The sequence below is a fragment of the Panicum hallii genome, chromosome 8 (genome assembly GCF_002211085.1).
Source record: "Panicum hallii strain FIL2 chromosome 8, PHallii_v3.1, whole genome shotgun sequence".
Taxonomy (NCBI): domain Eukaryota; kingdom Viridiplantae; phylum Streptophyta; class Magnoliopsida; order Poales; family Poaceae; genus Panicum; species Panicum hallii.
In genome coordinates, this window is record NC_038049.1 from 3,946,399 (window position 1) to 3,963,698 (window position 17,300).

Genomic DNA, 17,300 nt, shown 5'->3' on the forward strand with positions numbered 1-17,300 from the left:
TGCTGTATATGTTGGTGTATTTTTTTTATAAACCTAGTCAGAGTTGGAGAATTTGACCTAGGACAAAACTAAAAAGATCTAGTTTACAAAATAGAGAGCATACATATATAAGAAAGGAGTCCGAGGGTCACTTGGGAGAGTGTACTCTTGAGTCATTTGCTCTTGCTTGCTCCACTCTCTCTCTCTCTCTCTCTCTCTCTCTCTCTCTCTCTCTCTCTCCCTCTCTCTCCCCCTCCCTCCTTGCTCTCGCTCTCATGTCTGGGACAGATCCCCTACATGTGATATCCAGACAAACCACACTCCAAATTGAAATGGTTGAGACACCCGAGGGCAAAAGGTCCGCGAGCATCGATTCTTTCCAATCCATGCCCCGCTTCGGCTCCAGCCATATACATAAAGCAAACCACAACCTCCCCCTGCATCGCCCAGACGATCGATCGACCAGCAGGCTTGCTGCGTTCATTCCTTGAAAAATTGCAACAAGATGAGTAGTGCGTCGCCGGTGACCACCCTCAAAACTGAAGCAGACCTGCAACAGAAGTTGGGTTCCGCCGAAAAGCTGGTACTTCAGTCTCCGCTCCATGAAAATTTATAGTTTACTAGTAGTAAGGCTCTCGTTAGTTTCTAAGAAATTCTCTTGGCGTTGACGATTCCCCTTCTGTCTTCTCTCTCTCTCTCTCTCTCTCTCTCTCTCTCTCTCTCTATCCTGCCGCGTCCAAATTAAGGTGGTGCTGGAGTTCGTAAAACAGGGCAGCAAGATCTGCACTTACGTGAAGCGGGAACGGGATAGGATCGCCCAAGAAATGGAAAAAGTGGCCGAGTTCTACGAGCTCGACGTCGACACTTTCAAGGTGCGCGTGTGTGTGTAAGGTGCACAAAAGTATAATTCTTTATTTTTTTTCAAACGAGGTGCACAAAAGTATCTAGTTGCGCACGTGCACCGGCTTATTAGCTAGTCTCATATATCCAACCTAAGTGGCCAAAGTGAGTGGAAAATCCATCGTATCATCCCACACTTTTTTGGGGCACTCTAATTGGAGGAGTTGGATTATTACAAAGCAATCAATTAATTGTGCCTGTATGTGTGCAGAAATTTGCGACGAAGTTCCAAGTAGAGGCCCTGCCGGCGTTCGTGGTGATGCACAAGTTCGTTAAGAAGCGCCATGTGGTTGGAACCGACGATCTCAAGAAAGCTATCGAGGATGCCCACGCTAAATTCGGCTCTGAAACAAAAGAACCCGCACAAAACTCTGAACCAAAAGAACCCGCACAAAACTGTGAAAATTTTCATGTTCAAATAAAGATGCTACTTGAGAGTTTATGAACCGGACGACGAGGTTTGCATGTGCATTTTCAGTTCGAAACGACGAAGGTTTGCAAGGCGCTTGCCGTCGTTGACGGCTTTATGTACTTGCCGCCATTTTAGTTCAGGGTCTGGGTCTTGAAGGACTCCTAAGGCTTTGCAGTCCTCATCAAGCCGATCGAGGGCCACCGCAAATCCGCCAAAGATGAAGATTTCGCTGATCTTGACAAGCTGGAAACTTCAACAAGGTTGCTGAGCCTTTATCAACACCACCTCCGAAGAGAGCCAAAGATGTCACCAAGATTAAAGTTGAAGGAGGGCCCATTTAAAATGCGAAGACAAGGCTTTCAATCATCAATCTCGAGGCATTAGTTTGTAAATAAGAAATTATTACTATAAATACCATTTGCCCTTGAATGTTTCACCAAATATAGTTGGTAGGTGTGGCAAAATTGTAAATGCGACAATTCGTCTACCGTACTCCTGAAACTGATTGGACAACTTTTTATACAATCATTAGTCCAAGAACTTAATTTTCTAGGGACATTTTTGTAATTGGCAATGCCATTTGCAATTGCTAAAGCCTCACGGGTATAGTACTTCAGTTCCATCTTCTATTTTAGAATCAAAATTCTCCCGGTCCCCAATATTGGTGGCCACCATGGTTTATTACATGGTGTCTAGACTAGTGTTGCACCGTTGCCACCAAAGGAAAAAAAAATTAAGTGTTCCAGTGCTACAGCTTTGGCAAGACGATAAAGATCCAGTCCAAACTACCAGAACCACTGCGACACAAGAAGGTAATTAATCTTAAGCAAAATTGGCTGCTGCTGCTGGAAAAAGGTGATTTTTATCACAAACTATTAAAAAATATCTTTATCATAATACACTGTAAATCTACGGTAATTAGGTGTAGAATATCATATCTATTATTATACTCGTTTTTAATATAAAGCCACACGAAAACATGATTATACCTCTTGTCTCTATCCCCTTTCTCTTCTTTCCTCGCTGGACCCGACGCCCCCCAAAATCCATCCGCGGCACTCCTCTACTGGCTCCGGTGACCCCGGCGGCCGCCCCTCTCATGCTCCGGCGACCATCCCCGGCGGGCCGCGCTGCACGGGGGGCCGCGTCCGTCCGGCGGCACCCAGAGCCGCGCCGCACGGGGCGGGGCGCGCCGGAGGCCAGAGCCGCGCCGCAAGGGGCACGGACCGGCGCCCAGTGCCGCGCCCGTCCGAGCCGACCAGGCCACTTGCCAAGCAGTTCGCCGGGCCGGCGCTGCAGCCTGCTACCGAAGAATAAGATGCAAATGGAATCTCCACGATTCTTGAGCTAGAGCGCGCTGGAGAGGGCGGCGATTGTCAGGGCCAGCGCGCCGCATGGGAAGCTCAGGTTGGCGCAGCCCTTGTAGACGAGCGCGTCGAGGTCGGCGCACGACACGGGCGTCGGCGCGTGGAGGAGGAGGATGGCGGCGGCGGCGGCCAGCAGCTGAAACCGGGGCGCCGTGCCCATCGAGAATCGCAGGTTCTAGAGTCGCATGCCGGCGGAGGGAGCTTCTCCTCCGGGCCAGGGTGGACACGTCCGGTCAGAGCTCCGGCACGCGCATCTTGTCCCCGCCGCGGCGGCACGTGCATCCGTGGCTGCACCATCCGGGCCTGCCGCCGCCGCTGCGCTCTTGTCCGGCGCACTGGCCACGTCCAAGAGGTGCAGCGGCATGCTGCCAGGGAACGGCGCATGCCGACCGGCAAGCGCGCACCTCGACCGCGCAGCTTGGTCTTGGGATTGGGAGGAACCAATGCACTTCAATCCGGCCGACGGTGAGCTGGAGCTGGAGACTTCGATAAAAAATGTTCCAATAGAAGTGGCCAAATTTCAGCAGGATTGCTTGCCGGCCTGCATGTATATGAACGTACACTTCCTTTTTGCAAATTCACCTCCAGGCAACCAACGATAGACAAATACAGTTACACTGACATAAAATTGCCATTATGGTATTGTGCTGAACATACTATTTGTCTTTGTGACCTGCTTGTTGAAATGTCAGATGATCCACCTTGTATTGATCTGTTACCTATTTGGTTATATTGCTGAAACCTTGATTTGAAGGGGTAAAGGTATACTTATCTTTTATAAGTGTGTTTATACCTGTTTGATGAGGATATATTATTATAATGGTTATAATATCCAGCAGCAAATTGACATTGAATTGTAGTGTCTACCGGCAAAGACATTTTTTTAGTGGCTTGTGGCAAAAGCCACTTTTTTCAGTATCCAGTAGCCAATTTTGCCTTAATCTTAGTCCAGTCAGCGTCACACCAAAGGTAATCCAATCAGAACAATAGTGATCTTGTCACACCTAAAATTTTGGATTTGGGATGTGAGTAAATAACACTAATAAAATGTAATGATGCTTCTTACTTATATTTTTAAAATTTTCTCCAATATTTATATGAAGACATTTAATGTAGGGAATAATGTTTTCTACAATTAAATTAAAATAACTAATGTTATACTGATGTGTGTTGCATTAAGTGTTTGTGAGTGTGAAACCTTTAAAAATGCATTTAGGTTGTTTTTCTAGTATCCCCCCTATTGTTCTAGCCATTTCCCTTTTTTTTCTAGAGCTAAAGACATTTACTGGAAGCTTCTAGAAACCTAGACGGGGGTGCGTCTTACCTTTCTGCCTATGGATTTAACGTCAGAATTTTATCTATGATCACATTTGTGCTAATGGTCCAGGATGCCAGCTGAATGGTCCAGCCGTCCAGGGATCTAAGAATAGGATAAAATATTAGGACATATGCATCGTGCAGATAGACCTATAGCAGCATGGCGTCACCTTTAAAGATTCTAAGCCCACTAGTTCAGATAAGTTCCAACCCTACTGGTTCAGATGAGTTCCAACCCCACTCTACCTTTTTCAAAAGATTAGAATCCAGTTCCACGCAGGTGCACTACCTTAAACCTTATCATAATAATCACGTTACCACACCTTTTTCTTTTAGAAGGGGAAGGGATTCTATTAAATTTAGAGCACGATTACATTCTTGTTTACACTCAAGCCTCTGACAAAAAGATACATACACTAGAGTATATCCAGAACGTGACATTCTTCACCTCTAATGCATGTCCTCGCCAAGCTCATCCACGCCTACAGAGCATCACCCTACACCCTCCAATCATCCACAGCGACCAGAGACCCAAAACCTTGGAAACGCCCCATGATGCAACGCCACGGGAACTTCCCGGGACACGTCTGACACACTGAAAGAACATCGACCTTCGCATCATCAAAGATGATCAAGGGACCACTACGGGAAACGGTGACTTTGCCGAGTGCAAAAAACACTCGGCAAAACTCAAAAAACACTCGGCAAAGACTTTGCCGAGTGTTGCACTCGGCAAAGGGCACACGGAAGAGAGAATGTCGGCAAAGGGTTCTTTGCCGAGTGCATTTCGTCGGGCACTCGGCAAAGTCTTTGCCGAGTGCAAAGCGCCGCGCTCGGCAAAGTTTAAGCGCCGTGACGGAACAGGCATATAACGGCTGGTTTGCCGAGTGCCGAGCTTTTGACACTCGGCAAAGGAGGTCGCTTTGCCGAGTGTCAGACTCTCGGCACTCGGCAAAGAGACCACCTTTGCCGAGTGTCAGATTCACGGCACTCGGCAAAGCGACCTCGCTTTGCCGAGTGTCTGATTCAAGGCACTCGGCAAAGCGACCTCGCTTTGCCGAGTGTCTGATTTAAGCTCTCGGCAAAGAATCTTCACTCTTTGCCGAGTGTTTACACGCGGCAAAGATTCTTCACTCTTTGCCGAGTGTTTACACTCGGCAAAGATTCTTCAGATTTCCCATTTTAATCTGTTTTTTCGATTTCATCCACACATATACATATATATCAGAAAACATTATATCATCACAAAGAACACCAATATCACATCTATATCACAAATATCACATATATACTACAAACACAATTGATTCACATACATATCCCAAAGTTAACACACGTACTATTATTACAGATCATAAATATGCATGTCTCACAATATAGTCCACAGATGTCCAAAAACATAAAAAGTCTATCGAAACAGGATAAGTGGTAAGAATCATGATCAAGACCTCCAATCCGGCGACCTCCATACCGGCGTAGTTGGAGAAACATGAGGGTCATTTGAGGCCGCCGATTGATTCTGCAAAGAGAAGAAGCGATCACATGTATGAGACAAAATAAGTAAAGGTCAGACATGGCTAAAACTTATCCATACTCACAGGAGTAGAAAACTCCGCAGGAGGTCGAGGTGGTGTAGCGAACAACGAAGGTGGTGGAGCTACACCCGCTGCGGCACCAAGAGTCTGCATGTAGGCAAACATATCCCTCATCCTATGCTCGTTCTCCAGACGTAGCCTCCTCTCTTCTTCTAATTCGGCCTACAAAATTTTCACTCCAATGTTATGATAATACAAAAAAATAGTATACAATAATCAGTGAACGACGAATAAGAAATGACCTGGAGTGCCTGTATGCGGTACTGTGAAGTGTCTTGCCGAGGTCGTATGCCTGGGCTCGCACTCGTGCTCCTTGCTCTAATCTGAGATAGAGTAGGAGTAGAGGACGAGTCGATTGCGCCGTCGGCAATCCAATATCGCCCATGATTCTTACCTCCTCCAACCCTCATGACGACTTCTCCGTCAAGGTCCTCGGTGGCCGGATCAAACTCTGGACCATGGACCTCCCTTGCCATTGTTGTGTACGCATTGAGGCGGGTATGGACCATGGGGTTGCTGTATGCCTCGGGCCCGTCCTCCGGATTGTAGTCGACGTCAGACGTCGCCTTGCCCTTATGGGACATAGCATATGCCTTCAAGAGGCCGCAAGGCTGACCACCATGTGACGACGACTGCAACAAAACAAGCAAGACGATTAAAAATCATGCATAATTGAGTGTTTACATTAAATAAATTCATTCGCGTACCCATGCTTCTGCGTATCCGCTGAGGCTGCGACTGCCTTGATGGTGTGTTGCACCTGGCATCAACAAACGTCGCTCTCGACAAGCGTTGTGTGACTCCTCCCACTCGTCGGAGCACCACTTCTGCACCATCTGTCGCCAGCACTCTTGATGCCCGAGGCACCAATAAGGAGTCGTCTACAGGGCATCAAGTATTTGAAATATTCGAAGATGAAATTAAGCCTGCTTAATGTAAACCAGAATGCATATTAATTTTCTTTATTTACCTGCAAATACTGCTCCTCAGTCAAAGACATGGTTCTTGCTTCCGTTTTGGTGACCCTCTGCCCAAGAACGTTGCCGTGAAAACTAATAATGGCCTGGATACGCGCCTCATAGTGCATATCCACGACTCGCTTCTTACATACTTTGGTGGCCACCACATCAGCTTTGTCCTCAAATCCATGCTCACATCTGAAGAAATCCTGCATGGAAACATGGAAACACGATGTATACCATTCATTTTTTTAAGAATGTGAAATGAATGCAATGTATTTAGCACTTACCCACAACTCTTGTTTCACCCGCTCCGCCTTGTTGTTGAATACCCTGCCATCCCGATCTTCAGCATCAGGGCGGCGGCGTAGTGGTCGAACGTATAGGCCGGCTCCATCACTCCACCGTACTCAACCAGGCCAGGGAAGTGTTCCCTGCACAGAAGACCGAGGATGCCATTGACGGAGCGTTTGTGAGCAGCACCTGCACTCTGCACAATCGTCCAGGACCTGCACAAATGATTAAGACCTCTTAATAGTTTCAAATTTGAATTTGAACATATAACAAGAAGAAGAAATGAAAATATGAAAAGTTACTTACTTTTCCCCTTCGGGTCGAATCAACGGGCGCCTCTCACGAGGTATCGGTCGTCTAGGGAGACTGGCGGGACCTGTACATGTGATTAAGAAAAATTGTTAGTTTCAACTTTGATTATGAACGTATAACATAAAGAAGCAATGAAAACATATAAAGATTCTTACCTCGCAAGTAGACGCTCGACGAACCAGAGGCACCAGAACCAGAGGCGGTCTGCTGCGCCTCGTCCTCCTCCTGCACCTCCTCCTCCTCCTCCTCCTGCACATGCCCCTCCTCCTCCGTAGCGTCTTGCTGCCCCACCTGCGCCTCCTCCTCCTCCGCCTCCTGTGGGGGCACCTGCGGCGTCCCCCTCCTCCCCCTCCTCCTCTCAGACGGCGCAGATGTAGCTGACCTAGCCCTCTGGTAAAGCGACCTAACGGTCCTCAACCCACTGCCTACCATCTTTGTTCAATCACCTGCAATTAAGAAGAGTAAAGTAATTAGTACATATAAACAAGAAGTACTTAGAAAGAGATGCAAAATAAATTAAACATAAATGCATAATAATATAGTATTACATTGATTAAAAATAATCTTCATAATCGGGATTAGCTGGATCATAAGTCTCATCATCACTATCAATCAAATCATAATCAACAGTGTCCGAAGGATCAACGTCATCATTGGCATTGCCTAAATATAATCGTTCTAGCATTTGTAGTTCTTTCACATTTTGGACCTCATCCTCCTCCTCATCAACAACCGTTTCAACATCCATTCTGTCCGCTTCGGTTAAGTCTATCTCAAATCGCCCTTCTAGCCCCTCTTCTTGAAAGAATTCTCCGTCATATGTGTTTGGGTCTAAATTGTAGTCTTCATCATTTGGAACAGGTACTTTACCGTGCGGTGATACCTTGTGCACAATATACCAACCCTTAAGATGCTCTTTGGTTTGGCACGCATATGGGAGATAATAAACTTGTCTAGCCTGTTGGGCCACAATATACACATCGTCTCCAGGGAAGACGGAATCCTGTCGAATTTCCACTAGTCCAAGATTAGAATATGTCCGTCTCGTTACTTCAGGATCAAACCAATGACATTTGAATATGACAGGATTAAGAGGTTTGCAACCATAAAAACTGAGTTCGTATATTTCTTCAATTCTTCCATAATACTCGATCCCATCAAGGCCAGGAGTAAAAACTCCAGTATTTGTGGTCTTTCGATTAGGTCGACTTGCCTCGTAGCTTGCTGTACAAAAACGATATCCATTCACGTCATAAACAGAATATGACCTGACTCTAAGGGCAAAGCCATCGGCTACCTGTCTCAACTCAGCATTCATCGTATGGCCCTGCATGTTCAAGCACATTTGATCATTGTATGCCTCGTATATGGGACCAACTTCAAATGACAAACTAAGTACAAGCTAGATTGCACGGTTACCTGCTGTTTGAACCAATGAATGAAATCGGGCGCTCCATTTCCAGCACCCTGGCTAAAAAGGGTATCACATTCCTGTTGGGTAGGTTCCCTTGATCGATGCCAGAATTCATGAATAAATTGCTTCATGTACGGCACCACCTCGTCAAGGTTGGTCAACACATATAGCATTATCTGGCGCCACTCTTGATGTGTCAATGTCTTGGTGGTCGAACCACTTGCACTTCCGAGTTGCCCTAGGAAAAGGCTGAGGTTCGAGTCATTTTCACTAGCATTGTAACGAGGGGGTGGATTGTGCACACTAGGGAGGTTGTCACCATAGTATGTTGTTGTGAAGTTCGACACCTCCTCCAGAATGTATGCCTCTGCAATGGAGGCCTCGATTTTACATTTATTTCCACATTTCTTCCGAAGAACCTTTAGAGACCTCTCGATTGGATAGCACCAACGACCCTGAACAGGCCCCCCCATTCGTGCCTCATATGGGAGGTGCAATATCATATGCTCCATCGGATTGAAGAAGCCGGGTGGAAAGATCTTCTCCAACTTACAGAGCAACACCGGTGCAACTTTCTCCAAGTCTGCCACCACGGTCCGAGATAACTCCTTGGCACAAAGCTGGCGGAAGAAATAGCTCAACTCTGCAAGCACTAGCCAGACACGCTCCGGAACATATCCTCGAACCATCGCCGGAAGAAGCCGCTCAATCCATATGTGGTAGTCATGACTCTTCATCCCTAAGACTCGCATAGTAGATAAGTTGACCCCCCTACTCAGATTAGCTGCATACCCATCAGGGAACATCAACCTCTTTATCCATTCTAGTACTTCCCTCCTTTGGGGCTTGCTCAATACGAAATCGGCCTTAGGCCTTCTCCATGTCTTTCCGCGACCAGGAGGCTTCATCTCTAGGTTCGGTCTATCGCATAACATTGCTAAATCCACTCTAGCCTTAACATTGTCCTTTGTCTTACCGGGAATGTCCATGATTGTTGCCCAAAGTGCCTCAGCGACATTCTTTTCAGTGTGCATCACATCAATATTGTGTGGAAGGAGAAGATCATCATAATAGGGGAGCCGAGTCAAGCCTGACTTATGAGTCCACATATGTTGCTGGCTATATCCCACAAAGCCACCTTCTGGATTCAGCACGAGGCCATCTATCTGCTGACGAACTGCGGCACTAGTCTTCATAGGAGGTGCAAGGTCTGTCACTACGACACCTTTCATAAAGTTTTTGATGTCTCGTCTGAATGCATGATCAAGAGGGAGGAATTGCCGATGTTTATCAAACGCCGAATACTTGCCACCCTTCTGCAACCAAATGAACCTAAGACCTTCCTTGCATACTGGGCATGGATACTTCCCGTGAACACACCAAGCGCTGAATATCCCATACGCCAAAAGGTCATGAAGGGAGTATTGGTACCAGACATGCATTTTGAAGTTTGTCTTTGTAGCCCGGTCATATGTCCATACTCCTTCCTCCCAAGCACGGAGCAATTCATCAATTAGAGGCTCCATGAACACACCCATGTTATTCCCCGGGTGTCCAGGAATAATCAACGACAATAATATGTTCTGTCGTTGAAAGCATATGCCTGGAGGGAGATTGAGGGGATAACGAATACTGGCCAACATGTGTATGTTGCAGCCATCATTCCATAAGGATTGAACCCATCTGTTGCCAGCGCAACACGTACATTACGAGACTCTCTGGCTTTCTCATGATGAATGCTATCAAAGTGGGTCCATGCTTCACCATCGGACGCATGTACCATCTTATCACGATTGTATCGTTTTCCATTTTTGTGCCATGTCATCTGTTTTGCATATTCCTCTGTCATGTATAACCGCTGGATCCTCGGTATGAACGGAAGATGACGTAGGATTGTCACGGGGATGTCAAGCTGCCTCTTCTGCCCATCACCAGAGTCTACCTCCATGAACCTAGAGGATCCACACCTTGGACAATACTTTGATTCTGCGTGTTCTTTCCTAAACAAGACACACCCCTTCGGACAAGCATGTATCTGCTCATACGGCATCTTGAGTGCACGAAGAATTTTCTGTGCCTCGTACATGCTCTTTGGAAGAATGTGACCCTCCGGAAGTAGGCTGCCAATAACTGTCAACATACCATCGAAGGCGTCTCGGCTCAGGCTATACTGCGACTTTAACGCCATTATGCGTCCAATGGCATCCAATTGAGAAACCTTCGTCTGTCCATGAAGGGGTTTCTGTGCCGCGGCAAACATGTCGTAGAAGACCTTTGCAGTTGCCTCTGGCTCCTCCTCTGTATGTCCTTCAACAAATTGTGCCTCGTGGTAGTCATGTAACATTTCCGCTACCCCGGCATCGGCATCATATTCCTCGACACGTTGCCTCACCACCTCCTCTCTCATACGATCGGCTTCACCGTGGAAGACCCACTGGGTATAGCCTGCCGTAAATCCATTCAAACAAAGATGTTCCCCATGACCTTCTTCGTTTGTCGTTTCCTATTTGCACATTTGCTGCATGGACAGAACATTCTACTCGCTCCTTTAGCAGCTTCGCCAAACACCCGTTCCAAGAAGGACTCGGTCTTGTTGATCCACTCATCGGTGACTTGACCCCGACTTAAGTGGCCAGTGTACATCCAGTCACGGTCCTCCATCGTCTAACATATGCATTGGAAAGTAATATCAATTTCACATGACAATGCATTCACACTCTTTAGCCTAAAAGATGACTAAGGGACTAAAGTTACAAACATTGCGATCTCCTAGGTTTCTACGCTATGTTAATATATTTAATGGTCCAAAATGGTACCTGTCTCTACTTCAATACAAACAAACCATAGCAAACATTTCGCAAGTACCTGCGGCGGCCGGGGGAGCGGGGCGGGGCCGAGAGCGCGTCCCAAGCGCGGGGGAGCGGGGCGGGGCCGAGGGCGCGCGGGCCGATACACCTAAAAATCAGTAGACATGCATGTTCAAATAAGCATTCGAACGTAAAAAAGGGGAAACAATATTATAACAATGTTCTAATTAAAGAAATAATTAATACCAACAGCGATTTAATTATCCAGAACTTAGAAGTTCAAGTATAGCTGATGAAAGTTGTGTGATTGACCGACATACTAGCTCTAGTTGTGGTGATGGATGAATTCTCTTCTCCAATTCTAGCTATCTTTTGACCAGTGGTCATGCAACAGCTGTAAAAAAAACTATACACTAGCAAACTTTGGTCAACCTTCTCTAATATCAACTGATGCTGGGGTAATAAGTACTGCAGAAATGGTGCTGAACCAATTAACAAAATCCCAAGAACTGGATAGAACCGGGGCGCGCGGGGCCGGGGCGGCCGCGGGGCCAGGGGCGCGCAGGGGCGGGCCGGTGGCGGGGGCGGGGGCGGGCCGGGGGAACGGCCCGCGGCGGGGGCGGGGCCAGGGGCGCGCAGGGGCGCGCGGGGCACGGCCGCGGCGTGGTCGGCGGCGGGGGCGCGGGGCGGGGCCGGGGCGGCGGCGGGGGCGCGGGGCGGGCCGGTGGCGGGGGCGGGGGCGGGCCGGGGGAACGGCCGGCGGCGGGGTCGGCGGAGGGGGCGCGCGGGGGCGCGGGGCGGGCCGGGGGCGGCGGCGGGGCGGGGGCGCGCGGGGCCGGGGGCGGCCGGGGGCGCGGCCGGCGGCGGGGCCGGGGCGGCGGCGCGACCGGGGGCGGGCGCGCAGACGGCGGCGGGGCGCGCGGGGCCGGGGGTGGGCGCGCCGATGGCGGCGGGGGCGCGGGGCCGGAGGCGGGCGCGGGCCGGGGGCGCGGCCGGCGGCGGGGCCGGGGGCGGCGGCAGGGGCGGGGCCGGGTGCGGCGGCGGGGCCGGGGGCGGGCGCGCAGCCGGCGGCGGGGCGCGCGGGGCCGGGGCGGGCGCGGGGCGGGGCGCTCGGGGCCGGGGCGGGCGCGGGCGGGGGCGGCGGCGGGGCCGGGGGCGGGCGCGGGCGCGGGGCGGCGGCGCGCGGGGCCGGGGGCGGCGGCGGGCGGGGCCGGGGCGGCGGGCGCGCGGAGCAGGGGTACTGTGAGCGAATTTGCCTAAGTGCTGCTAGCTAGGGTGGGAGCGAGCGAGGGAGCGGGCGGGGGGGGCTATACTGAAAAGCTTTGCCGAGTGCCAGATCGGCGGCACTCGGCAAAGCTATTAAATATATATATTGAATAACTTTGCCGAGTGCCAGATCGGCGGCACTCGGCAAAGTCACCTCTTTGCCGAGTGCCGCCCTTCTGGCACTCGGCAAAGAGGTCACTTTTTTCATTTCCCTTTTCCGAATTCATTTAATTTTTGTATTTATTGAAAATTGAGCTACAAGTCACTCGAAAAAAAGGAAAATAATGAATGAAAAAATTATATTCACGTTATTGAAGGATGCGTTGAGATCTTATCGAGAAAAAAATCGGAAATTCCAAACTTGTTGTCCATAAAACATGACGACGAACTTCATATCCAGTTATTTTAAAAATGTATAAAAAGCAATTATGGTTGGAAAATTATGAAATTTGTCGAGATGTAATGAAATCATATGGGAAAGCTATGATAAAAATATGACGAGGTTTCGTGGAAGTTAAAATATACAATGCTTATAAATTGAAAGTTCTTCAAAGAGATATATGATTTCATGTGATATCCGATTAAGTTTTAAGCATCGTAGATGTCAAACTTTCACGAAATCTTATACAAATTTTATCACAATGTCCTCACATGATAAGATGACATCTCGACAAGTTTCATAATTTTCCGACCAAATTTATCTTTTATACAATTTAAACACGACTTGAACATTATTTAGTCGCCATGTTTTATGAATAGTAGGTTTGACATTTATGGTCCTTTCTTCATTAAGGTCTCAAAGCATGCTCATTAACATGAATAATAATTTTTCATACATTTTTCCCACTATTAAAATGACCACGCAGTTCAAATTTGAATTATTCGAAAAATTCACTACAATGAAATAAATTATCGAAATATAGCAAACACTTGGATAAAAGAACCTAAATTACATATCTTGTTCAGGAGACTATAGGAAGGCAATAGAAAAATTTTTAGAGAAATTAAAGAAAAAAAATTTGTATATTTTGCCGAGTGTCTAGCAGGGGCACTCGGCACAGGATCTCTTTGCCGAGTGTCTTGGACCAGACACTCGGCAAACAATCACGGCGTGACCTACCGTTACTTCCTGGCGCCTGTTTGCCGAGTGTCATCCTTTGCCGAGTGCACGGCGCTCGGCAAAATGTTCTTTGCCGAGTGTTTTCCTTTGCCGAGTGTCCGACACTCGGTAAAGGATGAATTCACCGTGTGTTTGTCTTTGCCGAGTGCGGCACTCGGCAAACAGTCTCTTTGCCGAGTGCCCGATATTTTACACTCGGCAAAGAGTTTGGCACTCGGCAAAGTGCTGGTTTCCGGTAGTGGACCATCACTCTAGCCCGGCCTCATTAACTCTGAGACCCCTTTCAAGCTTGCGAACCGTGATGAATGATGACTGCACACGCCGAGGATCCCTACGAACACGCCATGTGCATGTTTTAGGACGACGGCCAGGAGAAACCAAAGAGTGCATGAGTCACACTTTATTGAATGTAAACCCTAACTACCACTACATCATTGCTGCTCTTCTTGTTGGGATGTTTCAGCCACTGTTCTCATAAGTTACTGAAGCTAATAATACTTTATGTTCCCATTTTCAATCACTTCATACATTATATATTATTCCCACTGAACAAAATTCTTATATATTGTTGTAGGTTGATGATATTTTCAGGGCTGGCTTTTGGTACAACTTATAAATCATTTCATACATAAGTCAAAGGGCCGGGCCAACCATTTCATTGGACTTTGAAATCATGGTGTATCTTTCTTTGTATATTTTTTAAAATTATGACCTTGAAATAGAGATGTTCGTGTCATAAACCTATTCAACAATTAGTGGGTTACAATAATGCCTTGAAAAATATTATTTATTGTGTGTTTTAGTTGACATTGAATTAAACATCAGGTGTGGCCAGAGGAGTGGCCGCCGCGCTGGGTGTCGAGTGCAAGGAAAACTCGTGCTCGACGAAGGTGATGTGGCGCGAGGTGATGATCCATCGGAGTTGTAGCACCAGTAGCCATGATGGTCATCGGATACCTCCGATGAAGATGCACGACGTGGAGCGGGGGTTGAACTCTTTCAGCATGGTTGCCTGAGGTCCGCCGGCGTTGTTGATGGAGGTGCCAGCGGTGGAGCCAGAGCCACGCCTACGCCTCTGCTTGGAGTGGTTGTGCTGGATGCCAGATCCGGATCCGGAGTTGCTGTTGACAGGATCTAGAGTTTGCAGTGGTGGAAGAGCCAGAGGAGCCTAAGGAGGAGCCGGAGCCGTGGCTGGCGAGGAGGGCCTACCACGCCTCGGCCTTGGTGTCACTGATCTCTTCCACAGGAGCAGGTACGATCTTGTGCCCACGAAGGTGTGAAGGGGGGGCGGGGGTGAGATGGCCTTGATCACTGGCTAAGACCACGGAGAAGGTTGAGGACTTGGCTCAACTTGGAGATGGGATGGCTGATGTCGTGCAGGTTGTCGGCAAGCGCTCGAGCTTGGTGCAGTACTCGTTGATGGCTGTGGAACTTAGCTTCAAGGTACAATGGACGCTGGAGCTCATTGCCATGGAACTGCGCCTCAATGTCGGTCCAAAGGGTGAACGCGGAGACCTTGAGCTTGTGGATGATGTCGAAGAGGGCCTTGGAGATGGTGATGTAGATCCAACTGACCATGCTGTGTTCTAGCGCCATTGGTGTTGTGTTGCTCCAACAATGACTGTGATTTGATGTGTTCTTCGAAAATGAACTTGCCAAGAATGGGATCAAAGAAACAGCACCATTGGTTGTAGTTGGATTCTTCGACGAGCAGGACAGGGACATGGAAGCAGATGTTCACCATCTGGACGAAGGATGCTGGTACACGCTGAGGCAAGCCAATCTCAGGGGTGGTGGGTTTGAGGAATCGGAGTGGGCAGGGGATGAGGCCATGGCAGCGGAAGCTGTGGCAAACGGATTTTATAAGGAGGATCCATTGGCCACTGATACCATGTAGAGAGGGGATTGATCAGTCGCAGGATTTCATCGATCATTGTACTGAATCTTATACATGTACATCTAGAGGAGAAGCTAACTAGCTAGCTAAACGGGTGGGCTGTGGGCGAGCCAAGTCGCGTGGAGCGTGTAGAGCGCGCCGTCGTGGCGATGACGAGCCCTGCAGGTGTGATGACCGTGTCAGGAGCCTATGGATGCTGGAGGCTGTTGAGGCCTCTTTGGGAGGGCTCAAGCTCCGGCTCCCTCAGCGGCTCCTGCTTGATCCCTACCAAGCTGGATGGAAGCAAACGGCTTCACTAGAGAAGCCCTGAAATCCCGTTGAGAGGAGCGTTCGGTGGTGCAAGAGATGAAAAAATTGACTCATGCAGCTCCTCCGTGTTGCTTGCCCTCTTTGCCCCCCGCGGGTGCTGCAGGAGCAAGCAGCTAGATCGAGGAGGTGGCTAGGTGGGGTTAGAGGTGGCCGGCGAGCGGCGGCGAGGAGCACGAGGCGGGTTGGAAGCCGGCAGCATGAGCGCAAGGTGGGGGCATGAGATGACTGACGATGAGACAGGCGGCCGCGGGGGCTTGAGGCGGTTGCGGGACTGCAGGAGACGGACACTGTTCCAGCTCTGTGTACCGGCGCCGCAGCCGGCGGCCCGGCATGAGCACGAGGGCATGGCCGACGGCCCGGCCTCGCCTAACAGCAGTAGATCCCTCCGGCGGCTAGGAGGGAGCAGCGATGAAGCAGCAACAACGCTCATGCAGAGGCTGGACAGCAGCAGAGCAGGGTGAAGGATAAAGGCCCTGTTTGGCACAGCTGAAACTTGTTGAGAAGCCAGCTGGTGGCTAGCTGGCCAGAGAAGCAGCTTATTAAAAAAGCAGCTGGTCGTAGAAGTTAAATGTTTGGCAGACTGCTTGTTGAATGGGCTGAAATCCTGTTAAAAAGTTCAGAAACCAGACTGATTCCTGCTTAATCATAAATTACTCTTAATGATAACTTAATTATTGTACATAGTGCTAACAGAGACTGATTAGCCATTTTGATCTTCAATTTTTTGCCTTTTTAGAGGGGGAAAGAACAGAGCCCCGGCGCTAGGGGGCGGCGCGGGGGGGGGGGGCGGAAGGGGGCGGCGCAGGGCCGGCGCAGGGGGGCGGAGGCAGGCGCAGGGCCGGCGCCGGGCGCGGGGGAGGAGGCCGGCGCGGGGAGCGGAGGCGGGCGCGGGGGCGAGGGCCGGCGCAGGGCGGCGCAGGGCGCGGGGGCGGGGGCCGGCGCCGGGAGCGGGGGCGGAGGCAGGCGCGGGGCCGGCGGAGGCCGCGCGGGGGCGGAGGCAGGCGCGGGGCGGCGCAGGGCGCGGGGGCGGAGGCAGGCGCGGGGCCGGGCGGAGGCCGCGCGGGGGCGGAGGCCGGGCGGAGGCCGGCGCAGGGCGGCGCCGGGCGCGGGGGCGGGGGCGGGCGCGGGGAGCGGAGGCGGGCGCGGGGGCGGGGGCCGGCGCCGGGCGCGGGGGCGGAGGCGGGCGCCGGGCGCGGGGGCGGAGGCGGGCGTGGGGAGCGGAGGCAGGCGCGGGGGCGGGGGCCGGCGCGGGGCGCGGGGGGCGGGGGCCGGCGCCGGGGGCGGGGGCGGAGGCGGAGGCGCCGGGGCTCCGCCGGGGCCGGGGGCGGGGGTCGCGCGGGGGGCCGGCGCAG

General features: G+C 50.4%; 2 protein-coding genes across 2 annotated transcripts; one reads left to right on the plus strand and one right to left on the minus strand.

The window, feature by feature from the left end:
- Positions 1 to 244: 244 nt before the first annotated feature.
- LOC112901991 (thioredoxin H-type-like) lies at positions 245 to 1,843 on the plus strand. The gene is made up of 3 exons (XM_025970879.1): positions 245 to 562; positions 726 to 851; positions 1,091 to 1,843. The coding sequence occupies exons 1-3, from the start codon at positions 485 to 487 to the stop codon at positions 1,322 to 1,324; spliced, it is 438 nt and encodes a 145-aa protein (XP_025826664.1). The 5' UTR covers positions 245 to 484; the 3' UTR covers positions 1,325 to 1,843.
- Positions 1,844 to 5,403: 3,560 nt separating this feature from the next.
- LOC112902226 lies at positions 5,404 to 6,031 on the minus strand. The gene is made up of 3 exons (XM_025971182.1): positions 5,813 to 6,031; positions 5,574 to 5,732; positions 5,404 to 5,494 (listed from the first exon to the last, which is right to left on the minus strand). Exons 1-3 carry the CDS (start codon positions 5,978 to 5,980, stop codon positions 5,417 to 5,419), a joined length of 405 nt encoding a protein of 134 aa, XP_025826967.1. The 5' UTR covers positions 5,981 to 6,031; the 3' UTR covers positions 5,404 to 5,416.
- Between the last annotated feature and the right edge of the window lie 11,269 nt (positions 6,032 to 17,300).